The sequence below is a fragment of the Phasianus colchicus genome, chromosome 3, assembly GCF_987193195.1.
Source record: "Phasianus colchicus chromosome 3, bPhaCol1.hap1.1, whole genome shotgun sequence".
Classification (NCBI taxonomy): Eukaryota; Metazoa; Chordata; class Aves; order Galliformes; family Phasianidae; genus Phasianus; species Phasianus colchicus.
The window spans coordinates 73,774,713-73,802,439 of record NC_143438.1 but is presented as its reverse complement, the minus strand read 5'-3'; the positions used below and the strand labels follow the sequence as shown (position 1 = coordinate 73,802,439).

The 27,727-nt window shown below is 47.8% G+C and overlaps 4 protein-coding genes across 9 annotated transcripts in view; all 4 read right to left on the bottom strand.

Moving 5' to 3' along the window:
- VPS13B (vacuolar protein sorting 13 homolog B) overlaps positions 1–9,833 on the bottom strand; it is a 410,907-nt gene extending 401,074 nt beyond the window's left edge. For 3 of the 6 annotated variants that reach the window (XM_090137833.1, XM_031591055.2, XM_031591058.2), the window contains exons 1-3: positions 9,672–9,832; positions 8,970–9,147; positions 2,039–2,182 (exon numbers count right to left, since the gene is read on the bottom strand). In XM_090137833.1, the coding sequence (XP_089993959.1) occupies positions 2,039–2,182; positions 8,970–9,116 (291 nt within the window). In that variant the 5' untranslated portion in view covers positions 9,117–9,147; positions 9,672–9,832. Of the gene's footprint in view, positions 1–2,038; positions 2,183–8,969; positions 9,148–9,246; positions 9,600–9,671 lie in introns of those variants that run through there. The other 3 variants (XM_090137834.1, XM_031591056.2, XM_090137832.1) reach the window with 2 other exon arrangements.
- Positions 9,834–15,706: 5,873 nt separating this feature from the next.
- Positions 15,707–18,232, bottom strand: LOC149918680 (uncharacterized). Its single transcript, XM_090138355.1, has 2 exons — positions 16,970–18,232; positions 15,707–16,789 (listed from the first exon to the last, which is right to left on the bottom strand). The coding sequence occupies exon 2, from the start codon at positions 16,704–16,706 to the stop codon at positions 15,726–15,728; it is 981 nt and encodes a 326-aa protein (XP_089994481.1). The 5' UTR covers positions 16,707–16,789; positions 16,970–18,232; the 3' UTR covers positions 15,707–15,725.
- Positions 18,233–20,391: 2,159 nt separating this feature from the next.
- Positions 20,392–22,914, bottom strand: LOC149918679 (uncharacterized). Its single transcript, XM_090138354.1, has 2 exons — positions 21,652–22,914; positions 20,392–21,471 (listed from the first exon to the last, which is right to left on the bottom strand). The coding sequence occupies exon 2, from the start codon at positions 21,386–21,388 to the stop codon at positions 20,408–20,410; it is 981 nt and encodes a 326-aa protein (XP_089994480.1). The 5' UTR covers positions 21,389–21,471; positions 21,652–22,914; the 3' UTR covers positions 20,392–20,407.
- A 2,159-nt stretch (positions 22,915–25,073) lies between these two features.
- LOC149918678 (uncharacterized) lies at positions 25,074–26,959 on the bottom strand. Its single transcript, XM_090138353.1, has 2 exons — positions 26,334–26,959; positions 25,074–26,153 (listed from the first exon to the last, which is right to left on the bottom strand). Exon 2 carries the CDS (start codon positions 26,068–26,070, stop codon positions 25,090–25,092), a length of 981 nt encoding a protein of 326 aa, XP_089994479.1. The 5' UTR covers positions 26,071–26,153; positions 26,334–26,959; the 3' UTR covers positions 25,074–25,089.
- Positions 26,960–27,727: the final 768 nt, after the last annotated feature.

Sequence of the window (27,727 nt, the reverse complement as noted above, 5' to 3'; positions counted from 1 at the left end):
CAAAATAAAATGCAAAATGCTGCACACCGAATTATTGAGGTAACAGCATTAACCTAATTTATAACCAAGACTACATACATAGCATGTTCTACAGAACACCACCTTCATCACTGCAAAGTTCTGTTCCTGATGCACTGAAGTTTTATTTTCTTACAAAGGAGCCGTGCTTATTCAACACTTCCACCAATTACAGAAGTGGTAGTATTAGCTGCAAAGAAGGAAAGAGGAAAAGCGTTCGCCATCATCAACACTCAAACCTCCTACCGTGCTACTAAAACACCAGTAGTGGTTTGGTATTTGTGGGTTTTGTATATCACTGGGTGAACTCTACAGGTATACAGTACTTATGCTTAGAATATTAGCATAAAACCAGAAATTGAGCCATTATGGCCACTTCAAACTCTTCTCTCAATCAAGGAGACAATGCAATTAGTTGACGACAAAAAAAATAACCAGTGACACAGCAACACTACTGCACAGGCATACATACGAAGAGGTTTTTTTGTCCATAATAACCTGTAGGGTCCACTGGCAAATAATTTCAAATGATACTGTGTACTTCAATTCCCACCCATAGCCAAAATGAAAATGTTTTGGAGTAGGCTCTTTCCAAGGAAGAGATACGTCACCCAATGGGGAGATCAGGGAATAAATTTTTGCTCAGATGAAATCATATATATGCCCATTAAGGATTTCATCTGAGGAAGAAAATGCAAGATTATGGCAGCAAACTTTTGAAAACTAAACTTTCTTGCTAATTATGTTCTTTGTTGATAGAAAATTCTGTGCAGAAGAGTTTTAGCTGGAGATAAATTCACTGGAAGATAATTTTACTACAATCTTCCACGAAGAGATTCTATTATTAACTTTTTTATTCACTAATTACTAACTTTTATGATAACAGGTCTTCGCCATATGCACAGTCACACTAGAAGAATTTGTTGAAATAATTTATTTTAGAAAATATTTTTAATAGTAATTTAATAAAATCCAATCTGTCAACTTCTTATTAGTCAAAGATAATTCTTCCACTGCACAGATTCAAGTTTTACTCTCCTGAGTGTACACAGTACTGAATAATTTGTCCAAAGGTCAGCTGTAATTTTCAGAAATCCTTTATTGCTCCTGAATCTTAAACATCTGTAACAAATACTTGTTTTGAGAGTGCTTTACATTCATGACATTTGACCTTTTGCTGTATGCACCACAAAACTTAAGTTTCAAATACCATGCAAGCAGGAAATCCGATCATTCCAGCAGTAGCCATCTGCATGGTCCAATATCAAATATTAGTTCTGGTTGCACAAAGTCACGGGGTACAAATCTTCTTCTGCAGCTTCTATAATTAGTTGTAATTCACTGCTTCTAAAACACATTTCTCTAAGAACATCTGGTCTCACAATCCTACTTCCAGATTGGAAAAGTACTTAGTATTTGGCTGTTGGTGTGTGCACTTACATGTATATGTACGTGCACACACGCAACATAGATTTAGTATAACTACAGAATACAAGCAAATACTTCCTGGGTGGCATATCTAGGACTAGACATTTCTATTCCAGCAACAAAAACCTTTTTAGCCCTGGAACTGTAGAAGAAATTTACAAGAAAAGTCAAACATAATTGAAAGCATACTCTGATTGCTATTGCTGGCTGATAACTAATTATTGGCATGAAATGTTAACAGCTCATCAAGCTTCCTAACACCTGAGAGCTTTGCACAAATTGAAAGTTTCTTTTGCAGGATTCCTAATACCAACGATGGACTCTGTATTGAAATTAAAATGAAAAGAAGGATTAAAAAGAAAGACACAAAGCTTTCCTGGAGCTAAAGCATAAAACTGCTTAAGACAAGCTCAACATTAACAAGCCCAAGTACTTTTTATTGACAAAATCAGAAATATAACAACATTGAGCCAATGCATATCTGAGCTTCACTGTGCCTTATTCTTCAAATGGCTTTAAATAAAATGACCTATACAAGCTATTATTTTCACCAATCCCTCAATGCTAGGAAGACACCCATTGTATTTCTTACCTGAGCTCCATCCTTTAATTTCAAGATGCATTCCATGGTATTGATAGTGATGACAACTGGTTCTGATCCTAATTTTGTCCATGGCACGTGAATCCGAAGCTCATGAATATGCCCACTTAAAAAAGTAAATGGTAGTTTCAGTTCCTAACAACAAAAGAAACAGTGATGAATTAACTGCTAAAATACATCAAAACAGGACACTTGTAACTTAAAATAATAAGGCCTTAGCACAGAACATAGATCAAAGGTTCTTCCCCCTCCCCAAATCATCAGTATGCCACTGGGCTTAGTAACTAGCCCACTAATTGCTTGTACACATACGTTACAATTGCTCTGTTACAAAGACTCATCTAGCTAACCATGTCCTTGATAATAATAGGTTAAAAACCACCTCTTGCATGAAGGTACCACAAAATCTCTTGCTATTACAGAGACACATAAAAATGAACAAGATGAAAGCAAATATTTAAATTGATGCATGACCTACAGTAGAACAGGAATTCGGAATTAAACAAAAAATCCAGAGCAAAGCAATTTCTTCCAAAATATTTTAGAACTTTGACTTCTAAGAGTTTGGTACTCTTAAGATTGGCAACAAAAAAATAAATCCATACAAAAGCTATGAGACACTTGTAGTCTTAGTGAGAAATAATGAGGGTATTGGTATGGGGGGTTTTTTTGGTTTGGTTGTTTTGTTTTGTTTTTGCTGTTATTAGATGCATACTTCCTCGGTCCTTTCATTTTTTTGTAAATACAATTTTTACTCTAATTTTTTCTTATTGCTAAAATAACAATAAAGATTAAGGAAACAAGCCAAACAGATGAGTACAGGTCAAAACAGAAACAATCAAATCAAAATCACTCTATAAAGCAAAGGAGTTACTTGGTACAGTTTCTTTGGTTTACAAATGAGAATTTCTTTGTGTTATGAACAGTAAATCTGTTGAACACCATCAGGATGCAACACTTTCCATTTTCCAAACTTGTAATAAGAATTTAAAACAAAAAAAAAAAGAGATTACAATGGCAGAGGGTTTTTGTTTTTGTTTTTTTAAGAAAAAGAGACCACCAAGCCAGACATCCTAAACTACGAAATATAAGTACAATTTCAACTGCCAATTTTGTTAGGACTCTTGTGCTTGCATTGTATAACGTCCTTTTTAGTAACATGATGTCATTTCTTATTCTTTGGAACCCCCAAATAATGACATTGCCTCTAGTCCTATCACCAGTTACACGAGAGAAGAGGCCGACACCCAGCTCATTACAACCTCCCTTCAGGAAGTTGTAGAGAGCAATAAGGTCTCCCCTGAGCCTCCTCTTCTCCAGACTGAACAATCCCAGCTCCCTCAGCCGCTCCTCATAAGGCCTGTGCTCCAGACCCCTCACCAGCTTTGTTGCCCTTCTTTGAACCCACTCCAGGGCCTCAATGTCTTTCTTGCAGTGAGGGGCCCAAAACTGGACACAGTACTTGAGGTGCTCCTCAAGTACTCAAGTAAAGGGGGACAATCACTTCCCTGTTCCTGCTGGCAGCACTGTTTCTGATACAAGCCAGGAAGCCAGGATGCCATTGGCCTTCTAGGCCACCTGGGCACACTGTTGGCTCATGTTCATCTCAGGTACGTAGCACAGGGCAGCACACAGGATACTTCCATTACTTGAGATCCAAAGTGCTAGAAAAAGTAGCCTCAGGTGTTCTCTGGGAAGCCTGAGCTTAACACTCACCAGACAGAACAGCCACCTGCAGCTGGAGACTAGAAATCAGATTTAAAATAACGAAACTGTTTAGTGCAAAATGAACAGTATTTGATAATGCATTAGAATTTTCAGTCGGCATTTGCAAACTATTTTAATGGTGAAGGGACTAACAAAGAAAACTTTTGACAAAACTGGAGCTGTTCTGTCTGGAGATGAGGGGAGACCTCATTACTATGTACAATCTCAACGGAGGGCATCAGTCTCTTTTCTGAGGTGAAAAGCAACAGGACATGAATAAATATTCTTCAGTTGCACCAGGACAGGTTTAGATTGGACATGAAACAGAAGCTCTTCACAGCCAGGGTGGTCAAGCATTGGAAGCAGCTGCCCAGGGAGGTAGGTGGTGGAGTCCTCACCCCAGGAAGCATTTAAGAGATGTATGGATGTGGCACTGAGGGATGTGGTGGAGTGATGGGACTCTGGAGGTCAAGTAGATCATCAGACTTGGTCATCTTGAAGGTCCTTCCCAAACTAAATGATTCTACGAGCTAAGAGTAAATGAAATATATTCACTGCTGACAATATCAGAGAAAACAAATACACCAAATTGTAACATTTGTTTTCTTTTTTTTTTTTTTAAATAACCTACAGCTTTCATTTTGTAAAAGAGTCTTTGGGTTCTGAAGTTAAAAAAAAAAAAGAAAACACCCATCTCTAATGTCAGAGACTCTTAGTTCCTTCCTCAGCTGTGCTTACTCAAAACCACATCTAATTTCAAGCCTTCATTCCCAAAGAGGATAGTCATAGACCTTCTCATAAAAACAGATTGAAATTTGTTGTTTTTACAAAGTGTTTTTCTTCATCTCATTCACAAATACACTGAAAATTTTAGCTAAAAGCCTCACAAAAAAAATTAGCCTTAGGTAAACAAAACCAAAATAAAAACACATTTTAATCCAGATAGTTTCATTTAGTCATCAAAAAGCAAGTGCTAAACTATCCTGCTATAGACATCACTGTACTGATAATACAGAAAATCAAAAAGTATTTTATGTTCTTCAGCTTTTCAAAAGAAGTGATCAAAAAACCACATGACCTAAAAAAGCACATTACAACTAAAGGGACAAATCAAACAGCAAACTATTATTTACAATAGCAAAAATTTTCTTTCCTAACGCTGTGTCTCTTTAGATTCTGACTTGCTTCCATATGTGGAAGCTGAGTTTTTACTTCAAACACCATTCTACAATAGATCTTTTTTTTCAGCATTCACTGAGTAGAACGCTTTTTTTTTTTTTAATAGCTGCATGATAATGAAAAAAATGAACAGAAGTAGGGTTTCTTTCAAATTGAGGCAATGCAGACAAACATACGCTGACACAGAACTCCTGCATTTACAAAACATAGTTCCTTTGTTTTAAAGGAATTTTGATTCAAATAGTGTCTGACATTATCCTAATTGCACAAGTTAAGTTTCCTTAGGGCAATGCAGAGAAATCTTTGTTAATTCAGTAGACACAAAACAAATATCTACCACATTTAGTAACTTGTTTATAATCCAGCATAACAAAGATCGTTTTTATTCGTCCTTTCCTGTGCAATGTTTTCCCTCTCATTAAGTATGACATGAAATTCTGAACACATTTTTGTACTTATGACAGATTAGACCTTACATTTTAGATTTTACATTTGCATTATATGAATTCTTCAGAAGCTATCACAGGACTGAAAACAAACGCATGGGGTTGACACATAAATAGCTGGCTAACACCACGGCAAGACTGTAGACCAGATGATCTTAATCTCCCTTGCCCTAAAATTGAAGTCTCTCCCAAACTTCAGGGTGATGAGAAAAAAAAACTGTTCCTCAATATCAGTATTAACTGAAACACCATTTCTTCACATTCAGTGCTGTATGTAACTAGCAAGTAACACAGCAGCAAATAAAAAAAATATAACAGGTATTTTTATGCCCTCATTTCCTTAAATTAAGTACATTATCATTTCTTATATTTCTCTTCACAATTTCTGAATGCTTTAAGATTAAAGGTTTCAGTCATTATAACAATTATGAAGTCACCTGGATTTGCTAGTGTGCATGCATTTAAACAAATACACTATTACTGCTACATGATTTGCACTTTAGGTGCCAATGCATGTTCAGTCTTAATCTTAAGAGAAGCTACATTGTGCTGTTTTCCTTATTAATTTATCTTCACAAGACAACATAATGAAACAACACTAGTTGCAGTAACTGTCAGTACCTTTTTGGTAGCCAAAGGTTTAAAGATAGTGTAATCAGCCACAAACTGATTACATTCTTTAACTTTTGAAACTACTTTTACCAAGGTACCACAATTGGCTGGCCAACTAAAATACATCTGAAGAACCTTTGCATCACTATAGAAGCATCAAACTATTAAAACGTGGGAATAAATCTGCCTTGACTGCAGTAATTTGTTTGGAGAATGCATACATCAGTAAGACCTGCACTATTCAAAATATAAGAGCCTGCATTCAGGAGTTAGCCTCCCTGCACTCTTCTCTTCATTTCTGTGGCCGCACTGCCCAAAAAACACAGGAGTAAAAGAACAGTACAGCAGAGAGCCTTTCAAACACTCCAGTGAAACTCAGTAATCTTCAGATCAATTGTCCTCTGTCTTCTAATTGAAGGTTGTTTCATTTTCTCCCTCTGAGTTTGTATTAAAAAAACTAAGTTAGTAAGCCATGATGTTATAGAAATATATACAAATTGTAAGAAGAGCTCACCATGTATCTTATCTCTTTGGTACCACGTCAACAGAAACACCATATACAAACTAGCTACCAAGCTCACAGTTAACTCTGTTATTCTGATACTACAGGGACTTCATATAAATGGTGCTAGAAGTGCTGAAAAGACTCTGAAACAGTATTTACAGTTTAATTACAAATTGCTTTCATCTTTGGGATAACAGACAACCTTTTGCACCCCGTTCTCATCTATTCTTTGGGATTCTGTTTGGTAGCCTGTAAGAGCACACAATATGACACTGCAACTCTAACATCAGCTGACACACAAGAAGCAAGGTTAGAAAACAACACATTTATTCCCAAAACTGTTTGTAAGGTGCAAGTAGTCTAGCACTTAAGATATTATTCCCAAATCATTACCTAGAGTTCCACAGAAGCTGGAAACTTCCAAAAATGTTCAAGGTTGTCAAATAAATTAACATATAATGGTAACTCCTAGAAACTTCAGCTTTTTTTTTTTTTTTTTTTTAAGGGAGTTTCCAGTCAGCAGCAAAGGTTATTATTTACATTCACACATACACAAAAAGAGTTTTGTCAAGCAGGCACAAAGCAGCATCTCTATGGGGGGCGGGGGGAAGATATCCTAAATACACACTACAGAATCAGGCAAGCTCTAGAGCGTAAGAGCCAAACTAAGATCTCCGTTCTTCACATAAACACATAGCCAAATAATGTTAAAGAAAAAAGACTAGTAAAGGCAAGTGTTGCTTCATATTCCTTTGCATAACAGCAAAGAGAGCAATAGATCGCATTCAGTATTTATGGACCCTGCTGATACACAGGCAGGCAAAGTTGAGGCCAGGGATCACCTACAAGCAGGTACCTGAAAGGAAATGATAAACAGTGGTGGCAAAACCCTAGTAGTGTCTGATAATACATACAGTTTGATACTATCCTAAATTCACCATTTGTTATGAGGACAAACCTCCCTCTAGGAGCAGTATAGTTCCTCAACTTTTTACATAGTCTGAAAGCAAAAAGTTTAAAACTGTTCCCCTTTGTCTAAGAGGAGATTTAGATTTAATGTTAGGAAGAAATACTTGAGTCAGAGGTTGGTGAGGTGTTTCCACAGGCTGACCAGAGAAGCTGTGGAGCCATGGAGGCATTCAAGGGAAGGTTGGATGAGGCCCTGCACAGCCTGATGGTGGGTGGCAGCCAAGCCTATGGCAGGGAGATGGCTTTAAGATTCCTTCCAACCCAAATGACTTTGTGATTCTATAGCACTGAGACAGTTCACCTGAAGAAGCAGCATTCACAACTAAGACTGGAGATTTCAAGACATCCACACAAAGCGGACCCGGTATAATGCTGGCGGCAGTGCTCAGAGCAGGTGGCTGGACTGAGACCTCCAGAACTTCCTTTTGGTCAGCCCTACTATGATTCCCCAATATTCACACTAAAGAAAGCTTTGAATATTCATTCACAGGAGTAACACATTCTACCAATTGCAGTCCAGTATTCACACTACCTGTACGGGCAAGCTGTAGCAAGAAACTGAGTAACTAAACAGCAGCTACCACAAGAGACAATAGAGGCTACCGAATACTGGAAAGAAGATAAATCAGAATCTTTACAGAAAAACAGAGAATTACACAGGATCTCTCAGAAGGCTTGATCCTATTCTGAAGATTGATCTAAGATATCATATTTTCCATAAATACTTATTCCCTATTTCTACAGGCCCCCCCAAATAAAAACCACACAATCTCCTATCCACTCCAATGTCTTAATCTGATAAAAATGAGGAAAAATTTCCTTAATGCCCAGCTTAAGTATCTCTGAGCACAATTTATTCCATTCTTTCTTTTTCACCCATAAGATTTGACCATAATTTTAAATAAAATGAGGCAAAGGCTAAGACACAATCTTTGTCTTTTCTATTTCTCTTCCATAGGCCATATTATCTAAATCATCTTTTTTTCTTTGCTGCAATACTCTCAGCTACTTCTTCAGCTAAACTCAGGGCTTTAAGTCAGTCTTGTTACACCATGTACAGCAGCTTTATCTGTCTGACACACTTAAAACTGTCAACAAAGATAAGCATAGAAGGAAGCAGTTTCTCAGCAAAGACTTATCCTGCTCATGTTAACTACAGGCTCCAAATCTATGGAGTCTCAAATCTAATCCACACAAACTAGCTGAATAAACCCATCTCTCAATTACTCTTTAGCTTAGATATTACTGAACCATAAAACAGTACAGAGAACACAAATCCATCCAAAAGTAATATAGCTAGATGTAAAACAGTGATCACTGAAAGAATAAAGAAACATACAAAAAGCCTCTCTTCACACCCTCTGAGTTTGCACACTATGCAAATTATCATTCATCACTAAACAAATGGCATGTGTCAGAAGAAAAACAAGTAGTAAACAGTTACTTATACAGACCCACATAAACTATTAGTCAAGTTGCTTTAACTCGAAGGCACAGAACATACCTGCTCAAGCACATCCAGCTTTAACTCAAGTTTACTGAGAACAACATCTCCTCCCCAGAGCGACAACTGCAGGTCTGAAGGCTTCAAGTTCTTGATGTAGCGATTCACATAACTCATCAAAATGGGAGTTACGTAGGACTCCAGCATCCTGGGGGATTTCTAAATTGCACGGCAAGGACTAGGAACAAACACAAGACAAGATGTTATTTACAAACTTGCCAGCACAATCACCAATAACGCAGTAGCACTGCTGTTAGGGCATACGAACATAACATACTTGAAATTCTAAGCAGAGGTACACTTCTAATCTAGTATATAAAGAGGTGCATAAAGATGAAAAAGGCAGCAGGTTGAAGGTCCAGCAGACCTGCAGTCTCCACACACAGCAGTAAATGGTGTGTTCACTATTCAAAAACAGAGCAGGTCAAGTTGCCCAACACATTTTCAGATAAGCGTCAGAAGAATAACTACAGCACAATCTATACAACACCCTGCCGCTTTTCACTGATACACATTCGTATTCAAATGCCACCTGAGGAACACCTCGCCGATCTCCCCCCAAACTCCCTCAGCTCCCAGTAAACTGCCCTCCTTCACGCCCAGCTACATTAACGCAGGGCACCGCTCAACACGACTACCTCACCCCACCCCTTCCAGCACCCCCGCGCTCCCCTAAAGAGCTCCTCCCACTCAGCCCCTTACCGGCCCCTCCGAGTTCCGGAGAAGCTCCGTGCGCTGCCGGCCGGGACGCGGGATCCCGGCGCAGGCTGCCGCCCCCGCTCCTACCCGCCGCACAGCCGCTTCCGGGTTCTCTGCTGCGTGTGTTCTCTTTAAGCGTCCGGCTGGAACTGGAGTCTTTTATAAGCGCGCCGGGGCTGCCGGTCCCGCCGGAAGGATTTCGCGATGCACCAGAAAAAACGGAAGTTGTGCTTGAAGCCAGAGACGCGCTCCGCCAGGAGAGGGGGAGAGGGCAGAATGCCGTGCGCATGCGCCTTGGCTGGGGGCGGAGCGGAGTAGGTGTGACTGTTGAGATGGTGGGACGGGGGGCGTCGGGTGGGACTGGGGCTGTCTGACGGCGAAGCGCCCCCTCTAAGGGGGGGTGGGTTTCTGTACTGGAGGCTGCTTTGCTCAGGAGGGTGGGCCCGACCCGACGTGAATCCCTGCGATACGTTACTGCGTGACTGTGGGCGTCATCCTGCTCGAGCTCCGAGCTGTGATCGACATCGCGCTGCGCTGCACCGCGTTCCCGTCACATCTGGGGCTAATCGCAGCAGTAGCGAGCGTGCTGCTGCTTTGGAGGCTGTCACGTAAAGACGCGCGTTTTCCATTTTGCTTTTGACTGAAGTTCTGCCTCAGAGCCTCATTTCAGTTTTGTACGTGAGGTGAAATACACTCGGAAACATGTTTATTTTTTTTTGCATGCCCGGAGCCTTGCTCTGCAGGAGAGCACCCTCTGACCGTCCCAAAGGTCTGACGGCTCTGGGGCCATTGCTGGGTCTGTGCCGAATTAACGTGGCCCTCAGGGGTGACCTGGGAAAGAGAAGGGGCCCATTTCCTCAGGGCGAAGAGCAGCAGGCGAGCCCTGCAGGTGTTGCTTTGCTGTGTGTAAGGCAGTTTTCCTGTCGCAAACTGTTGAAGCAGTTAGGGCTGCATTCATGATGAAGGTCACCACATCCACCATTCGTAGCAGAGTGTAGTGTTTGGCCGTTCTTCAGCATGCGTGGCATGTTAACCTGCTGGAGGTGGCAGCAGGTAGGTGAGGGACAGAAAAATCACTAAATAAAGTGACCTTTCTTTAAGGATATGCTTCCAGCTTGCAATTTCTCTAGTGCTAAAGTTCTTGAACAGTTACTTTCCATAACTGCCATGCACTGCTGTCCCTGTGCTAGAGCTGTGGGAGTGGTGTGTTGAATTTCACTGATAAAACTTTTTGAGAATCTGCACTGTGGGCCAGCTCAGTGAAATAATCTGTGTTAGCGGAAGCACCTTGTTTATAGCACAGCCTCCCTGTAGGATTGCATTGACAAACCAGAGGGATATGCCAACAGATAAGCATAATGTTGAAGCACACCCTAAGCATACATCAAAAGCCTCCATATTCAACAGAAAAACATTCCTCTGTTTCTTTGTCCATTATGTGATTGCTTTTGAATGACACATCCAGTCAATACTGAAATGTTTTCTGAAAGTTTGGGATAGAACAACGCGCTATTTTGGTGAAAGTCAGTAAACTAGAAGAGTAGGGGAGACACGATTCCTGGCAGCTGCTTGGCAGACCTAGCAGCTCTGAAAAACTCTGTAATTTTCCTGGCAATTATTAGCATTTTATATAACTACCTCCATCTCAATTCCAGTTCAAGTATGTTGACGCCCTGAATAATTCCTACAGAAGAAAAAATAAAAGACATTGTGCAGGAATCAGTCTTTGAAGCAAAGGAAATGGTTGACAGGAAAGTAGTTGGAGAGAGTTACATGAGTTACATGAAGTTCCTGAAGTACAGAGGATGAGAGCTCAGTGTACAGAAAAATGCAGAGAAGTACTCTGCAGGTAACAGGCAGAGGAACAGGCCCACTGCAGCAACAAGGGCATGTTTACTGGGAATGTGAGGTTGCTGCCTGAGCTAGCCTGATTTGTTCAGTATTTCAGCAATCCAGTGAAACGTGTAGGACAGGTAGAACCAAAAAGTGCAGATCTCGTGATGTGCACATCTCCATTCACATAGTGGCTGATCTGAGTAATACTGAATCCATTAAAAGCTGGCAAAAATATGTATATTTTAGCCTGGAGAGAGAGAAAGTACTGTTGCACAACAGTATTGTGCAACATTTGGCCAGAAATGTGAAGGTGACAGGACTTAAAGGTTAAGTCCTCAGGAAATATATCTATCTGCATGGGACTACATATGAACGTAAGTGGTTGTAGTTGGGTTTCTGGCTTCAGTGTTGGTGGTGATATGTGTGATTTGCCACTTCCTGCAACAGATGCAAAAATCAATGAAACACAAAGTGGAAAGGAAAACAGAGTTCATAAAAAATCAGGAGAGACAAGAAAACACAGAGTAAGTGGGTGTTCTGCTACCAGAGGCTGCAGTCAAGGGGAAAATCAAGGAAATTAGACATTTAATTAGATCTAAACAAACATAATAAAAGCTTGTGCAGCAAATTAATAGAATGATAGAATGGCTTGGCATAGAAGGGACCTCAAAGGTCATCTAGTTCCAACCTCCTGCCATAGTCAGGGTTATCAACAACAAAATCAGACTCTAGAACAGGCTACCTAGGGCCCCACTTATTTCACTTGTACCTCTTTTGTTCATGAACTTAAACTTTTTCTTCTGAGCACTTTTTTGGAAAGCCCCCTGCAATGACACTGAGTTTGACAGCTGTTACGCTTCTAATGTCAGACATCAAGTCTCCTACCCTTTATATATCAGACAGCCTGGGGCAGTAGCATTAACAGAGGTTTTTGGGGATAACTTGGACCAGGCTCTCTGCAGGGATCTGAGGTTACTGACAAGGAGTGTTGGGATACAACCTATGGAGAGCTCTTTCATTTGGAAAAAATCCTGTCCTTTGAACTTCTTTGCTGTGTCCCTTAACTGAATACTTCAGAGTTGACTCAACTGGCAAACTGTTGCCCATATCTGTCTTGTTATCCATATCTGATCCTCCTTGTGGGAGGATCCTGCCCATCCTTCTCCAGAGCCTCCAAGTGCAGTGGCACAAATGCAAGCAGGTGGTCCCAGAAGCCATCACTCTACCCATGTAGGGGAGGATACTATTTTGTGACTACATGGCTCAATGAAATGCTGCAAAGTCAACAAGAGATTAATGGCATAAAATAGTTTGGTGACTGTATAATCAATGAAAATTATATAAAGGAATATTATATAATTTAATAATATTGAGATGTTATAATAATGAAATAAGCAAGAGAGTTAGGCACAGCAAGACAAAGAGAATAAATAGGAGGCTTACCCATATCATGGGCTCGCTAAGGAAACTCCAGTGGAGTGGATCTTCCAAAGAGAGAGAGATCCTTCCCCACTGGTAGTCAGCTCTTAAAGGGCTCAAGGAGAGGTGGAGCCAGGCTCCACCCCTTCCTGCAGCACAGGTGAATTGCTTTCACCTGTGCTCCCAGGGCTGACTCATTGCTCGCCTCAGGTGACTAATCAGAGGTTCAGGCCATGACTCAGCAGTTCCCATACAGTGACCCTAAGTAAGCAATACTGAGATATTTTAAAAACACCTGTAAAATAAATTTAAAAAAAAATGACTTGGGCTTCTTCTACCTGTTTATACCTAGATGCTAAAGATGGGACTAATTAATTTGTAGTGTTTCATGGTGATTTCTTGTTTTGTTTTTATTGCAATAATAATAAAATTTGCCCTCTCTGTTTCACTGGAAATTTCCTGAGCTCATGGCTGTACAGACTAAAATTATGCATCTCCTAATATTTTTGAGACATTAAAATAACATTAACAAAAGCAAAAAATATGTATTAAACCTGTTCCCTTGTTAGAATTAGATTGCTTATGTGATGTCGTCTTTTAATTATTGAATCATACACAGCCATCAAGATCCTCCCCCTCTATCCTGCCCTGGTAAGGCCTCATCTGGAGTACTGTGTCCAGTTCTGGGCTCCCCAGTACAAAAAAGACTGAGATCTCTTGGAAAGAGTCCAGCGGAGGGCCACAAAGATGGTGAAGGGCCTGGAGCATCTCCAAGAATACACTTGGGAAGAATATAGAAATGTAGTCAGGGCCTGCAGGGATGCGATGAGAAAGGCTAAAGCCCGCCTGGAATTGAATCTGCCAAAGGTGATAAAGGATAATAAAAAAGGCTTTTTTATGTATGTTAACAGTAAAAGGAAGACTAGGGAGAATATGGCTCCCCTACTAAGTGAGGGGGGTGTTCTGGTAACGGGGGATGCTGAGAAGGCGAAGATACTGAATGTCTTCTTTGCTTCTGTCTTCAGTGAAAAAGCTCCCCCTCGGGAATCCCAGGCCCTGGTGGTTAGTGAGAAGGTCTGGGGAATGGAAGACTTCCCTTTAGTCAGGGAAGAGGCGGTCCGAGAGCGCCTAGGCAACACCAATGTTCATAAATCCATGGGACCCGATGGGATGCATCCACGGGTGCTGAGGGAGCTGGCGGAGGTGATTGCTGAACCTCTCTCTGTCATCTTTGAGAGGTCTTGGAGAATAGGGGAGGTGCCTGAAGACTGAGGGATAGCCAGTGTCACTCCGGTCTTCAGAAAGGGCAAGAAGGAAGATCCAGGTAATTTCAGGCCAGTCAGCCTCACCTCTGTCCCTGGAAAGGTGATGGAACAGCTTGTGCTGGATGCCATCTCCAGACAGCTGGAAGAAAAGGAGTTTACCAGGAGTAGTCAGCATGGGTTCACCAGGGGGAAGTCATGCTTGACCAACCTGGTAGCCTTCTATGATGTTGTCTCTGGCTGGGTGGATGGGGAAGAGCAGTGGATGTAGTCTGCCTTGATTTCAGCAAGGCATTTGATACTGTCTCCCATGACATCCTTACAACAAAGCTGAGGAAGCATGGGATAGATGAGTGGTGTCATGGTTTTGTGATTTTTGGTTTTCGGTATTCCACATCATAACATCATGTGGGGCAGTGGGAGTTTAACTGTTAATGCTCAAGCTCTGGGTACCTGCCTGGAAGAGAAGAAGAACTACATTCCCCAGGGGACTTTGCGGTCACAGAGAGTCTCGAGAAATAACTCCTGGCAAGGTCACCTGATGCGCTCTTCTTTTGCCTGCTCTTCGTCGGCTCTCCTCCCCTTTTCTCCCTGCTGCTCAACTGGACTGCGCGTCTCACCTCAGCTCTCCTCCCCCTCTACTCTGTCCTGGTAAGGCCTCATCTGGAGTACTGTGTCCAGTTCTGGGCTCCCCAGTACAAAAAAGACTGAGATCTCTTGGAAAGAGTCCAGCAGAGGGCCACAAAGATGGTGAAGGGCCTGGAGCATCTCCCCTATGAAGAAAGGCTGAGTGAATTGGGTCTGTTTAGACTGAGAGGGGACCTGATCCAGGTCTATGAATATTTAAGGTGTGGGGGACAGAGTGGCAAGGCCAGACTGTTTTCAGCAGCGTGTGGAGACAGGACAAGGGGGAACGGCCAGAAACTGCAGCATAGGAAGTTCCGCACAAAGGTGCGCAAGAACTTCTTTATGGTGAGAGTGACAGAGCACTGGAACAGGCTGCCCAGGGAGGTGGTGGAGTCTCCTTCTCTGGAGATAATCAAGACCCGCCTGGACACCTACTTATGTGACCTGGTGTAGGGATCCTGCTTTAGCAGGGGGATAGGACTCGATGATCTCTGGAGGTCCCTTCCAACCCCTACAATTCTGTGATTCTCTGCTTCTGTCACAGACACAGATCTAGAGGTAGGACCGTGGCAGTGTGAAACACGTGCTGCAGTTAAGCAAGCTGCGTGAACTGAGAACTAACGAGCGTTCTGCCTGAGTGCATAGATAGGCTTTCATTGAAAGTACTGCTGCCTGCCGGTCCCTTGGCTGCCTTCACCCGCCGCTCAGAGGATCCCGCTCACACTGGCTCTGCAGCTCACACCCCGCACGGGGCCCAGGAGAAGGGTTTAACTGGGTGTAGAGCACTGAGAGCACTGCCTCTCGTACGGCACAGCATGTGTGTAGGGCGTGTGCGTGAAGGGCGAACCGTCTCAAAAGATGGACACTAGGAACAACACGTGCATCTATGTTTTTATCTTTTATTTAAGCCCCGCTAGAGGCGCCGGGGTGGCCGCCTCTTGCAGGGTAGAGGAGCGCGCTGGGCACTGCTGGCCCTCCTCTTTGTGGGGCGCAGGGACCTCCGAGCCGAGCGCTTCCTGCCCCGGCCGCGAGCGGAGGAGCCGTGGCTGCGGCCCTGCTCAGCGGGACCGGCTGCCTCAGGACCCGGCTCGCCAGGACCCCCTTCGAGGGCCCCGCTGGACGTGCCGGGGAGCTCCTCCGCATGGGGACCCACAGAGCAGCTGCATGGTGTGGCGCTGGGGGCGACGGTCTCCTGCGGGGAGGCGGCGGGACCGGACGGGGCCGCGGGGCCGTCCTCCTGCTCCTGGGTGCCGCTGGGGTCTTCGAGGCCCAGCAGCCTCCGGGCCTCCTGGCTGCACCGGCTCTCGATGGTTCCAACGAGAGCGTCGACGAGCGGTGCAGTGATGGGCCCCAGGGCGTGCTGTGCGCACTGCACTAGGATGTCCCTGTCGGGCCCCACCTGGCACAGGAACGCCAGGACCATGCTCTTCAGCCAGTTGATTTTCCACCAGCGCGGCTCCCCGTTGCGGCGGAGTTCCTGCTCCAGCCAGGGCAGCACCGGGTCGAGGATGTCACGTCTCTCCCGGAAAAGTGCCGCCCAGACCTCTGGCAGGAGGCCGCCCACTCTCTCCGGCTCTGCGGCCATCGGCTCAGGGGACGGTGGCGCAGAGGGTGGAGCGGATGCCGCAGTGCCGCTGGGGCCGGTGGTGGTGCCGAAGCTGACGGGCACAGGCACTGCGGGCGGGGAGACGATGCACTCGACGTACTCGTTGTCTCCCCGCACAGAGACCCGGATGGTCTTCATGGCCGTTCTGCACAGCGGGCAGCTGTCTCTCAGCCTTGCCCAGCGCTGGATGCAGCCGAGGCAGAACATGTGATTGCAAGGACTCGCGTAGGCGACGTCCTGTCGCACATCACGGCAGATGGAGCATGTCCATGCCTCTTCCGCGGCCATGGTCTTCTCACTGCAGCTGGCTGGGAGAACCGGGGATGACAAGTTGCTCTCCTTCACCGGAGCTGCAGCAGTGGTATCTCGCTCTGCAAGATGGAGAGAAGTCACGGTCACTCGCTGTCCCGGGGTGTGAAAGCCCTCAGCAGGCCCTCAGCAGGAAGCCCTCCCAAGCCCACGACTGGGCCGTCTTGTGCCCCCCGCTGGCACAGGGCCAGGCTCCCCACGGCACGTCCCCTGAGGGACCCAGGTGTCCCTGCACCACTCACCTCCGCTGCTGCGGATGCGCTCCGTAGGGCCCCGGCTGCCTGCTCTAGGCAGGGCCAGGGAAACAGAAGCGATACTGTGGGATCGGGCACTGAGATGCTGCAAGCAGCCCCAGGCACGACCCAACACAGCACAGCCAAATCCTCGCTCGACCGACAAGCCTCGCAGAGCTGCTCAGCAGGGTCCAGGAACGAGCCAGACTGAGGCAGGCTCTGCCCGCACCCCACTATGAGCAGTGAGGGCTAAGCAGTCACAATCCGCCACGCGGTGATGTCACAGCCTGTTGCTCAGGGACATCACCATGGGCTGCCCGTGCCCACCTCCTCCACCCCACCCCTGTTTCAGATGTTACCTTCTTTTCCTTTTGCTACTTTGCTGTACCTTCCCCTTCATTCCTGCCCACCTTTTATGCTCTACGTTTGACGTGAATGCACCGGCCTTTCTTTTTCTCTGATTAAAACTACTCTCATTTATGTATTAACACAACTCTGACTGTGTATATATTTCCTCTTTTCTTCACTAGAAAACTGTCGATTTCTCACTTATGTGTTATGTAGAAATTGGGTTTGGCATTCTCCTCTTCTTGCTTCAGGAATGCCCAGTTGATCTTTCCCTCGTTCCTCTTCTGTCAGCATTTTCCTGGTGCTTTTTGGGAGTCTCTTCCATTATCAGCATGGGAATATCCTTCTTTCTGAGTGTTGCGTCCCACCTGTGGGAACGGGGAGTGTGTAATATTCATGAATTCCTTTTGGATGGCTTAAGGTGAAATAACACTCATGGTCCCTACATAAACATCAATGTTAATGGCGAATTTACCTAGTACAGCTATCCTGTAGGCGTTGGCTCACGTAAGTAGCTACCTATATCTACCTAGGCTGTGCATTTTTATGGGAAATCAAAGTAAGCCTTGAGTTTCTTAAATTTTGGGAAACCTTGTCTTAGCAATTTTAGGAGGAACGAGTGAAAGAGGGAGTCGGGGGTGGAGAGGGCTCACCAGTCCTGGATCCTGTGTCTGATCTGCCAATGGGGATGGCAGGTGTGGAGAGAAAGGTCCCCCCCCCAGACTTGTACATGTCCTTACCATAGGCCCCAGTGCCTGGACTTCTAAAGCCTCCTCTTGTCCCAGTTCCAGAACACTGTTGAAAAGCCTATCATATCAAGATAAGTGACACCAGGCAGTCTCCTGTGGCTTAAGAGTCTCTCAGGGTACTGTCAGGGCTCGCACTACAGTCACTTGGGCTCATCCCTCACACTGAGGTGACTGATTTTCCCTGGCAATCCCTGAGGGAACAAAGCTGCCCTCATCATAAAAGAAGATCAAGTCTGGGGCCACCTGAGGAGCCTGGGAGGCATCCCTGGAACCCAACGAGATTTGTTCCACAGTCCTCAAGGAACTGGAAGATGGAGTTGATAAGCCACTCTCTATCAGACTTGAAAAGTAATGGCAGTCAAAATGTCTCCACTGACAAGAAAAGAGAATGCTGCACCCATTTTGAAGATGGTTATGAAGAAGGACAGTGAGCGGTACCCCCTACTCCTGACCCCTGGCATTGTGGTTGGCATCACCAGCAAGAAGGCAGATATCCACAGTGTGTAAGCGGTTGATGTGCTCCTCTGTCTCGTTCTTCCTCCCCGACTCTGGCTCAGGGTGTGCGGATATCCATGGTCAGGGTGACAAAGGGCATCTGTTTTATCAAGCCCTGAGTCTCAGTTATGACTGTATCGCATGCTGATTGATAAGAATTTGACCCAATCTGCAGAGGGTCTGCCCAGGTGACTGAGAGCCTGCGTAAATCAGAATTCCAGAAATCCTGCACGGCTGTAAGCTGTGCTGAGTACTAGAAATTTGCAGCTCAGGTACGAAAGTGCTGTGCCTCCCAAAAACAACAAAACAGCAAATCGGGCTACAGAGATTGAAGTTTCTCAGGTGGGGGAATTATCTCAAGCTTGGTGGGTACGATATCTAGGAAGAAGTGCAAAATAGAGATAGACTCAGGACTAAGAAGTGGACTTGAACATGGGTGGCACTGCACAGTTTGTCCATGAGTGTGTGTTGTGGGTGTACGACTTTTGTTACTGGTATTGCACATCATGTAGAACACCAGGAGTTAAAGAGTTAATGCTCCAGTTCCAAGGGTTGTCAATATTTCTGGGTGTATACCTGTCCCAGAAGGAAAGAAGAACTACATCCCCCAGAGGACTCTGTGTTAGCCCTTTCTGTTCAGAGGGAAAGATAAAACTGTTTGCAGATCACAAGAACGCCTTCCTTTTCTGCTCGTCCTGGCAGCGTGTGTGCTCCCTAGTCATCTTGCCTTCAGCATTAGAGTAAGGCCTTCAGTTTTTGGACACCTTGACTGTACTCTCCATCATTTCGCTCAGTATCTGTATTAATAAGATTTTGCGGAAGCCTTCCCCAAAGCCAGAGAATACTGAGTGGCGGGGAATGTGGAGGGACCCAGGAGAGACTTTAGAAAGATGGGCATCTCCAGTGTACTCCTGAACCCGCAAGAACCTGAGAGCCTAGACAGATATTTGAGACTGGGATGTTGCGGCTCAGGCAGATCTGAGGAGGCACAAATTCTTGGGGGCCTGGCTTATGCTTATCGGGCCTTATTCAGTACTATCCCAGAGAGGGAGAGAGTCTCTGAGACAGCGTGAGAGAGTTTCCAAGCCCAAAGAGAGCGTCTCTGAGCCAGGAAGAGGAATCTTCAGGTCCAGAAAGAGAGTCAAGAACTTAGTCAAGAAACAGAGTCTTCAAGCTGAAAGAGAGAGTCTCCAGGAGAGAGTATGAATTGAGCGACAGTCTCCAAGACAAGAGGAGAGATGTCTCCTCACAACCTGCATCATCCAGTATCTCAGCTGTTAAAAGAAGACATCCTCCTGCTTGAGCAAGTGACAACTGTATGACTATGTCTCATCTTGCCTTGTGGAATAACCTACATGAGCATGGAGAAGATATGAAGAAGTGGCATAAAAAACCCACTCCGCACTCTCATTCCCTTTTGCTCCCTTTCCCCTTTTTTCCTCCTTTTAGGGCCGGTGGGCCCGTGGGCCTGCTGTCCCCATCACAGACACAGATCTAGAGGTAGGACCGTGGCAGTGTGAAACACGTGCTGCAGTTAAGCAAGCTGCGTGAACTGAGAACTAACGAGCGTTCTGCCTGAGTACATAGATAGGCTTTCATTGAAAATACTGCTGCCTGCCGGTCCCTTGGATGCCTTCACCCACCGCTCAGAGGATCCCGCTCACACTGGCTCTGCAGCTCACACCCCGCACAGGGCCCAGGAGAAGGGTTTAACTGGGTGTAGAGCACTGAGAGCACTGGCTCTCGTACGGCACAGCGTGTGTGTAGGGCGTGTGCGTGAAGGGCGAACCGTCTCAAAAGATGGACACTAGGAACAACACGTGCATCTATGTTTTTATCTTTTATTTAAGCCCCGCTAGAGGCGCCGGGGTGGCCGCCTCTTGCAGGGTAGAGGAGCGCGCTGGGCACTGCTGGCCCTCCTCTTTGTGGGGCGCAGGGACCTCCGAGCCGAGCGCTTCCTGCCCCGGCCGCGAGCGGAGGAGCCGTGGCTGCGGCCCTGATCAGCGGGACCGGCTGCCTCGGGACCCGGCTCGCCAGGACCCCCTTCGAGGGCCCCGCTGGACGTGCCGGGGAGCTCCTCCGCATGGGGACCCACAGAGCAGCTGCATGGTGTGGCGCTGGGGGCGACGGTCTCCTGCGGGGAGGCGGCGGGACCGGACGGGGCCGCGGGGCCGTCCTCCTGCTCCTGGGTGCCACTGGGGTCTTCGAGGCCCAGCAGCCTCCGGGCCTCCTGGCTGCACCGGCTCTCGATGGTTCCAACGAGAGCGTCGACGAGCGGTGCAGTGATGGGCCCCAGGGCGTGCTGTGCGCACTGCACTAGGATGTCCCTGTCGGGCCCCACCTGGCACAGGAACGCCAGGACCATGCTCTTCAGCCAGTTGATTTTCCACCAGCGCGGCTCCCCGTTGCGGCGGAGTTCCTGCTCCAGCCAGGGCAGCACCGGGTCGAGGATGTCACGTCTCTCCCGGAAAAGTGCCGCCCAGACCTCTGGCAGGAGGCCGCCCACTCTCTCCGGCTCTGCGGCCATCGGCTCAGGGGACGGTGGCGCAGAGGGTGGAGCGGATGCCGCAGTGCCGCTGGGGCCGGTGGTGGTGCCGAAGCTGACGGGCACAGGCACTGCGGGCGGGGAGACGATGCACTCGACGTACTCGTTGTCTCCCCGCACAGAGACCCGGATGGTCTTCATGGCCGTTCTGCACAGCGGGCAGCTGTCTCTCAGCCTTGCCCAGCGCTGGATGCAGCCGAGGCAGAACATGTGATTGCAAGGACTCGCGTAGGCGACGTCCTGTCGCACATCACGGCAGATGGAGCATGTCCATGCCTCTTCCGCGGCCATGGTCTTCTCACTGCAGCTGGCTGGGAGAACCGGGGATGACAAGTTGCTCTCCTTCACCGGAGCTGCAGCAGTGGTATCTCGCTCTGCAAGATGGAGAGAAGTCACGGTCACTCGCTGTCCCGGGGTGTGAAAGCCCTCAGCAGGCCCTCAGCAGGAAGCCCTCCCAAGCCCACGACTGGGCCGTCTTGTGCCCCCCGCTGGCACAGGGCCAGGCTCCCCACGGCACGTCCCCTGAGGGACCCAGGTGTCCCTGCACCACTCACCTCCGCTGCTGCGGATGCGCTCCGTAGGGCCCCGGCTGCCTGCTCTAGGCAGGGCCAGGGAAACAGAAGCGATACTGTGGGATCGGGCACTGAGATGCTGCAAGCAGCCCCAGGCACGACCCAACACAGCACAGCCAAATCCTCGCTCGACCGACAAGCCTCGCAGAGCTGCTCAGCAGGGTCCAGGAACGAGCCAGACTGAGGCAGGCTCTGCCCGCACCCCACTATGAGCAGTGAGGGCTAAGCAGTCACAATCCGCCACGCGGTGATGTCACAGCCTGTTGCTCAGGGACATCACCATGGGCTGCCCGTGCCCACCTCCTCCACCCCACCCCTGTTTCAGATGTTACCTTCTTTTCCTTTTGCTACTTTGCTGTACCTTCCCCTTCATTCCTGCCCACCTTTTATGCTCTACGTTTGACGTGAATGCACCGGCCTTTCTTTTTCTCTGATTAAAACTACTCTCATTTATGTATTAACACAACTCTGACTGTGTATATATTTCCTCTTTTCTTCACTAGAAAACTGTCGATTTCTCACTTATGTGTTATGTAGAAATTGGGTTTGGCATTCTCCTCTTCTTGCTTCAGGAATGCCCAGTTGATCTTTCCCTCGTTCCTCTTCTGTCAGCATTTTCCTGGTGCTTTTTGGGAGTCTCTTCCATTATCAGCATGGGAATATCCTTCTTTCTGAGTGTTGCGTCCCACCTGTGGGAACGGGGAGTGTGTAATATTCATGAATTCCTTTTGGATGGCTTAAGGTGAAATAACACTCATGGTCCCTACATAAACATCAATGTTAATGGCGAATTTACCTAGTACAGCTATCCTGTAGGCGTTGGCTCACGTAAGTAGCTACCTATATCTACCTAGGCTGTGCATTTTTATGGGAAATCAAAGTAAGCCTTGAGTTTCTTAAATTTTGGGAAACCTTGTCTTAGCAATTTTAGGAGGAACGAGTGAAAGAGGGAGTCGGGGGTGGAGAGGGCTCACCAGTCCTGGATCCTGTGTCTGATCTGCCAATGGGGATGGCAGGTGTGGAGAGAAAGGTCCCCCCCCCAGACTTGTACATGTCCTTACCATAGGCCCCAGTGCCTGGACTTCTAAAGCCTCCTCTTGTCCCAGTTCCAGAACACTGTTGAAAAGCCTATCATATCAAGATAAGTGACACCAGGCAGTCTCCTGTGGCTTAAGAGTCTCTCAGGGTACTGTCAGGGCTCGCACTACAGTCACTTGGGCTCATCCCTCACACTGAGGTGACTGATTTTCCCTGGCAATCCCTGAGGGAACAAAGCTGCCCTCATCATAAAAGAAGATCAAGTCTGGGGCCACCTGAGGAGCCTGGGAGGCATCCCTGGAACCCAACGAGATTTGTTCCACAGTCCTCAAGGAACTGGAAGATGGAGTTGATAAGCCACTCTCTATCAGACTTGAAAAGTAATGGCAGTCAAAATGTCTCCACTGACAAGAAAAGAGAATGCTGCACCCATTTTGAAGATGGTTATGAAGAAGGACAGTGAGCGGTACCCCCTACTCCTGACCCCTGGCATTGTGGTTGGCATCACCAGCAAGAAGGCAGATATCCACAGTGTGTAAGCGGTTGATGTGCTCCTCTGTCTCGTTCTTCCTCCCCGACTCTGGCTCAGGGTGTGCGGATATCCATGGTCAGGGTGACAAAGGGCATCTGTTTTATCAAGCCCTGAGTCTCAGTTATGACTGTATCGCATGCTGATTGATAAGAATTTGACCCAATCTGCAGAGGGTCTGCCCAGGTGACTGAGAGCCTGCGTAAATCAGAATTCCAGAAATCCTGCACGGCTGTAAGCTGTGCTGAGTACTAGAAATTTGCAGCTCAGGTACGAAAGTGCTGTGCCTCCCAAAAACAACAAAACAGCAAATCGGGCTACAGAGATTGAAGTTTCTCAGGTGGGGGAATTATCTCAAGCTTGGTGGGTACGATATCTAGGAAGAAGTGCAAAATAGAGATAGACTCAGGACTAAGAAGTGGACTTGAACATGGGTGGCACTGCACAGTTTGTCCATGAGTGTGTGTTGTGGGTGTACGACTTTTGTTACTGGTATTGCACATCATGTAGAACACCAGGAGTTAAAGAGTTAATGCTCCAGTTCCAAGGGTTGTCAATATTTCTGGGTGTATACCTGTCCCAGAAGGAAAGAAGAACTACATCCCCCAGAGGACTCTGTGTTAGCCCTTTCTGTTCAGAGGGAAAGATAAAACTGTTTGCAGATCACAAGAACGCCTTCCTTTTCTGCTCGTCCTGGCAGCGTGTGTGCTCCCTAGTCATCTTGCCTTCAGCATTAGAGTAAGGCCTTCAGTTTTTGGACACCTTGACTGTACTCTCCATCATTTCGCTCAGTATCTGTATTAATAAGATTTTGCGGAAGCCTTCCCCAAAGCCAGAGAATACTGAGTGGCGGGGAATGTGGAGGGACCCAGGAGAGACTTTAGAAAGATGGGCATCTCCAGTGTACTCCTGAACCCGCAAGAACCTGAGAGCCTAGACAGATATTTGAGACTGGGATGTTGCGGCTCAGGCAGATCTGAGGAGGCACAAATTCTTGGGGGCCTGGCTTATGCTTATCGGGCCTTATTCAGTACTATCCCAGAGAGGGAGAGAGTCTCTGAGACAGCGTGAGAGAGTTTCCAAGCCCAAAGAGAGCGTCTCTGAGCCAGGAAGAGGAATCTTCAGGTCCAGAAAGAGAGTCAAGAACTTAGTCAAGAAACAGAGTCTTCAAGCTGAAAGAGAGAGTCTCCAGGAGAGAGTATGAATTGAGCGACAGTCTCCAAGACAAGAGGAGAGATGTCTCCTCACAACCTGCATCATCCAGTATCTCAGCTGTTAAAAGAAGACATCCTCCTGCTTGAGCAAGTGACAACTGTATGACTATGTCTCATCTTGCCTTGTGGAATAACCTACATGAGCATGGAGAAGATATGAAGAAGTGGCATAAAAAACCCACTCCGCACTCTCATTCCCTTTTGCTCCCTTTCCCCTTTTTTCCTCCTTTTAGGGCCGGTGGGCCCGTGGGCCTGCTGTCCCCATCACAGACACAGATCTAGAGGTAGGACCGTGGCAGTGTGAAACACGTGCTGCAGTTAAGCAAGCTGCGTGAACTGAGAACTAACGAGCGTTCTGCCTGAGTACATAGATAGGCTTTCATTGAAAATACTGCTGCCTGCCGGTCCCTTGGATGCCTTCACCCACCGCTCAGAGGATCCCGCTCACACTGGCTCTGCAGCTCACACCCCGCACAGGGCCCAGGAGAAGGGTTTAACTGGGTGTAGAGCACTGAGAGCACTGGCTCTCGTACGGCACAGCGTGTGTGTAGGGCGTGTGCGTGAAGGGCGAACCGTCTCAAAAGATGGACACTAGGAACAACACGTGCATCTATGTTTTTATCTTTTATTTAAGCCCCGCTAGAGGCGCCGGGGTGGCCGCCTCTTGCAGGGTAGAGGAGCGCGCTGGGCACTGCTGGCCCTCCTCTTTGTGGGGCGCAGGGACCTCCGAGCCGAGCGCTTCCTGCCCCGGCCGCGAGCGGAGGAGCCGTGGCTGCGGCCCTGATCAGCGGGACCGGCTGCCTCGGGACCCGGCTCGCCAGGACCCCCTTCGAGGGCCCCGCTGGACGTGCCGGGGAGCTCCTCCGCATGGGGACCCACAGAGCAGCTGCATGGTGTGGCGCTGGGGGCGACGGTCTCCTGCGGGGAGGCGGCGGGACCGGACGGGGCCGCGGGGCCGTCCTCCTGCTCCTGGGTGCCACTGGGGTCTTCGAGGCCCAGCAGCCTCCGGGCCTCCTGGCTGCACCGGCTCTCGATGGTTCCAACGAGAGCGTCGACGAGCGGTGCAGTGATGGGCCCCAGGGCGTGCTGTGCGCACTGCACTAGGATGTCCCTGTCGGGCCCCACCTGGCACAGGAACGCCAGGACCATGCTCTTCAGCCAGTTGATTTTCCACCAGCGCGGCTCCCCGTTGCGGCGGAGTTCCTGCTCCAGCCAGGGCAGCACCGGGTCGAGGATGTCACGTCTCTCCCGGAAAAGTGCCGCCCAGACCTCTGGCAGGAGGCCGCCCACTCTCTCCGGCTCTGCGGCCATCGGCTCAGGGGACGGTGGCGCAGAGGGTGGAGCGGATGCCGCAGTGCCGCTGGGGCCGGTGGTGGTGCCGAAGCTGACGGGCACAGGCACTGCGGGCGGGGAGACGATGCACTCGACGTACTCGTTGTCTCCCCGCACAGAGACCCGGATGGTCTTCATGGCCGTTCTGCACAGCGGGCAGCTGTCTCTCAGCCTTGCCCAGCGCTGGATGCAGCCGAGGCAGAACATGTGATTGCAAGGACTCGCGTAGGCGACGTCCTGTCGCACATCACGGCAGATGGAGCATGTCCATGCCTCTTCCGCGGCCATGGTCTTCTCACTGCAGCTGGCTGGGAGAACCGGGGATGACAAGTTGCTCTCCTTCACCGGAGCTGCAGCAGTGGTATCTCGCTCTGCAAGATGGAGAGAAGTCACGGTCACTCGCTGTCCCGGGGTGTGAAAGCCCTCAGCAGGCCCTCAGCAGGAAGCCCTCCCAAGCCCACGACTGGGCCGTCTTGTGCCCCCCGCTGGCACAGGGCCAGGCTCCCCACGGCACGTCCCCTGAGGGACCCAGGTGTCCCTGCACCACTCACCTCCGCTGCTGCGGATGCGCTCCGTAGGGCCCCGGCTGCCTGCTCTAGGCAGGGCCAGGGAAACAGAAGCGATACTGTGGGATCGGGCACTGAGATGCTGCAAGCAGCCCCAGGCACGACCCAACACAGCACAGCCAAATCCTCGCTCGACCGACAAGCCTCGCAGAGCTGCTCAGCAGGGTCCAGGAACGAGCCAGACTGAGGCAGGCTCTGCCCGCACCCCACTATGAGCAGTGAGGGCTAAGCAGTCACAATCCGCCACGCGGTGATGTCACAGCCTGTTGCTCAGGGACATCACCATGGGCTGCCCGTGCCCACCTCCTCCACCCCACCCCTGTTTCAGATGTTACCTTCTTTTCCTTTTGCTACTTTGCTGTACCTTCCCCTTCATTCCTGCCCTCCTTTTATGCTCTACGTTTGACGTGAATGCACCGGCCTTTCTTTTTCTCTGATTAAAACTACTCTCATTTATGTATTAACACAACTCTGACTGTGTATATATTTCCTCTTTTCTTCACTAGAAAACTGTCGATTTCTCACTTATGTGTTATGTAGAAATTGGGTTTGGCATTCTCCTCTTCTTGCTTCAGGAATGCCCAGTTGATCTTTCCCTCGTTCCTCTTCTGTCAGCATTTTCCTGGTGCTTTTTGGGAGTCTCTTCCATTATCAGCATGGGAATATCCTTCTTTCTGAAGGCTTTTTTATGCATGTTAACAGTAAAAGGAAGATTAGGGTGAATGTGGCTCCCCTACTAAGTGAGGGGGGTGTTCTGGTAACAGGGGATTCTGAGAAGGCGAAGATACTGAATGTCTTCTTTGCTTCTGTCTTCAGTGAAAAAGCTCCCCCTCGGGAATCCCAGGCCCTGGTGGTTAGTGAGAAGGTCTGGGGAATGGAAGACTTCCCTTTAGTCAGGGAAGAGGCGGTCCGAGAGCGCCTAGGCAACACCAATGTTCATAAATCCATGGGACCCGATGGGATGCATCCACGGGTGCTGAGGGAGCTGGCGGAGGTGATTGCTGAACCTCTCTCTGTCATCTTTGAGAGGTCTTGGAGAATAGGGGAGGTGCCTGAAGACTGAGGGATAGCCAGTGTCACTCCGGTCTTCAGAAAGGGCAAGAAGGAAGATCCAGGTAATTTCAGGCCAGTCAGCCTCACCTCTGTCCCTGGAAAGGTGATGGAACAGCTTGTGCTGGATGCCATCTCCAGACAGCTGGAAGAAAAGGAGTTTACCAGGAGTAGTCAGCATGGGTTCACCAGGGGGAAGTCATGCTTGACCAACCTGGTAGCCTTCTATGATGTTAGTGAAAGGAAACCTTAGCCTCCTTAACCTCTTAGGAAAAGAGCAGGAACATATGTGCAGTGTAGTTTTGGTCTTCTCAGAGTATCATTTCTGA

Bases quoted from the DNA above. Each gene is read 5' to 3' on its own strand.
- LOC149918680 (XM_090138355.1), bottom strand. From the start codon at position 16,706: ATGGCCGCGGAAGAGGCATGGACATGCTCCATCTGCCGTGATGTGCGA.
- LOC149918678 (XM_090138353.1), bottom strand. From the start codon at position 26,070: ATGGCCGCGGAAGAGGCATGGACATGCTCCATCTGCCGTGATGTGCGA.
- LOC149918679 (XM_090138354.1), bottom strand. From the start codon at position 21,388: ATGGCCGCGGAAGAGGCATGGACATGCTCCATCTGCCGTGATGTGCGA.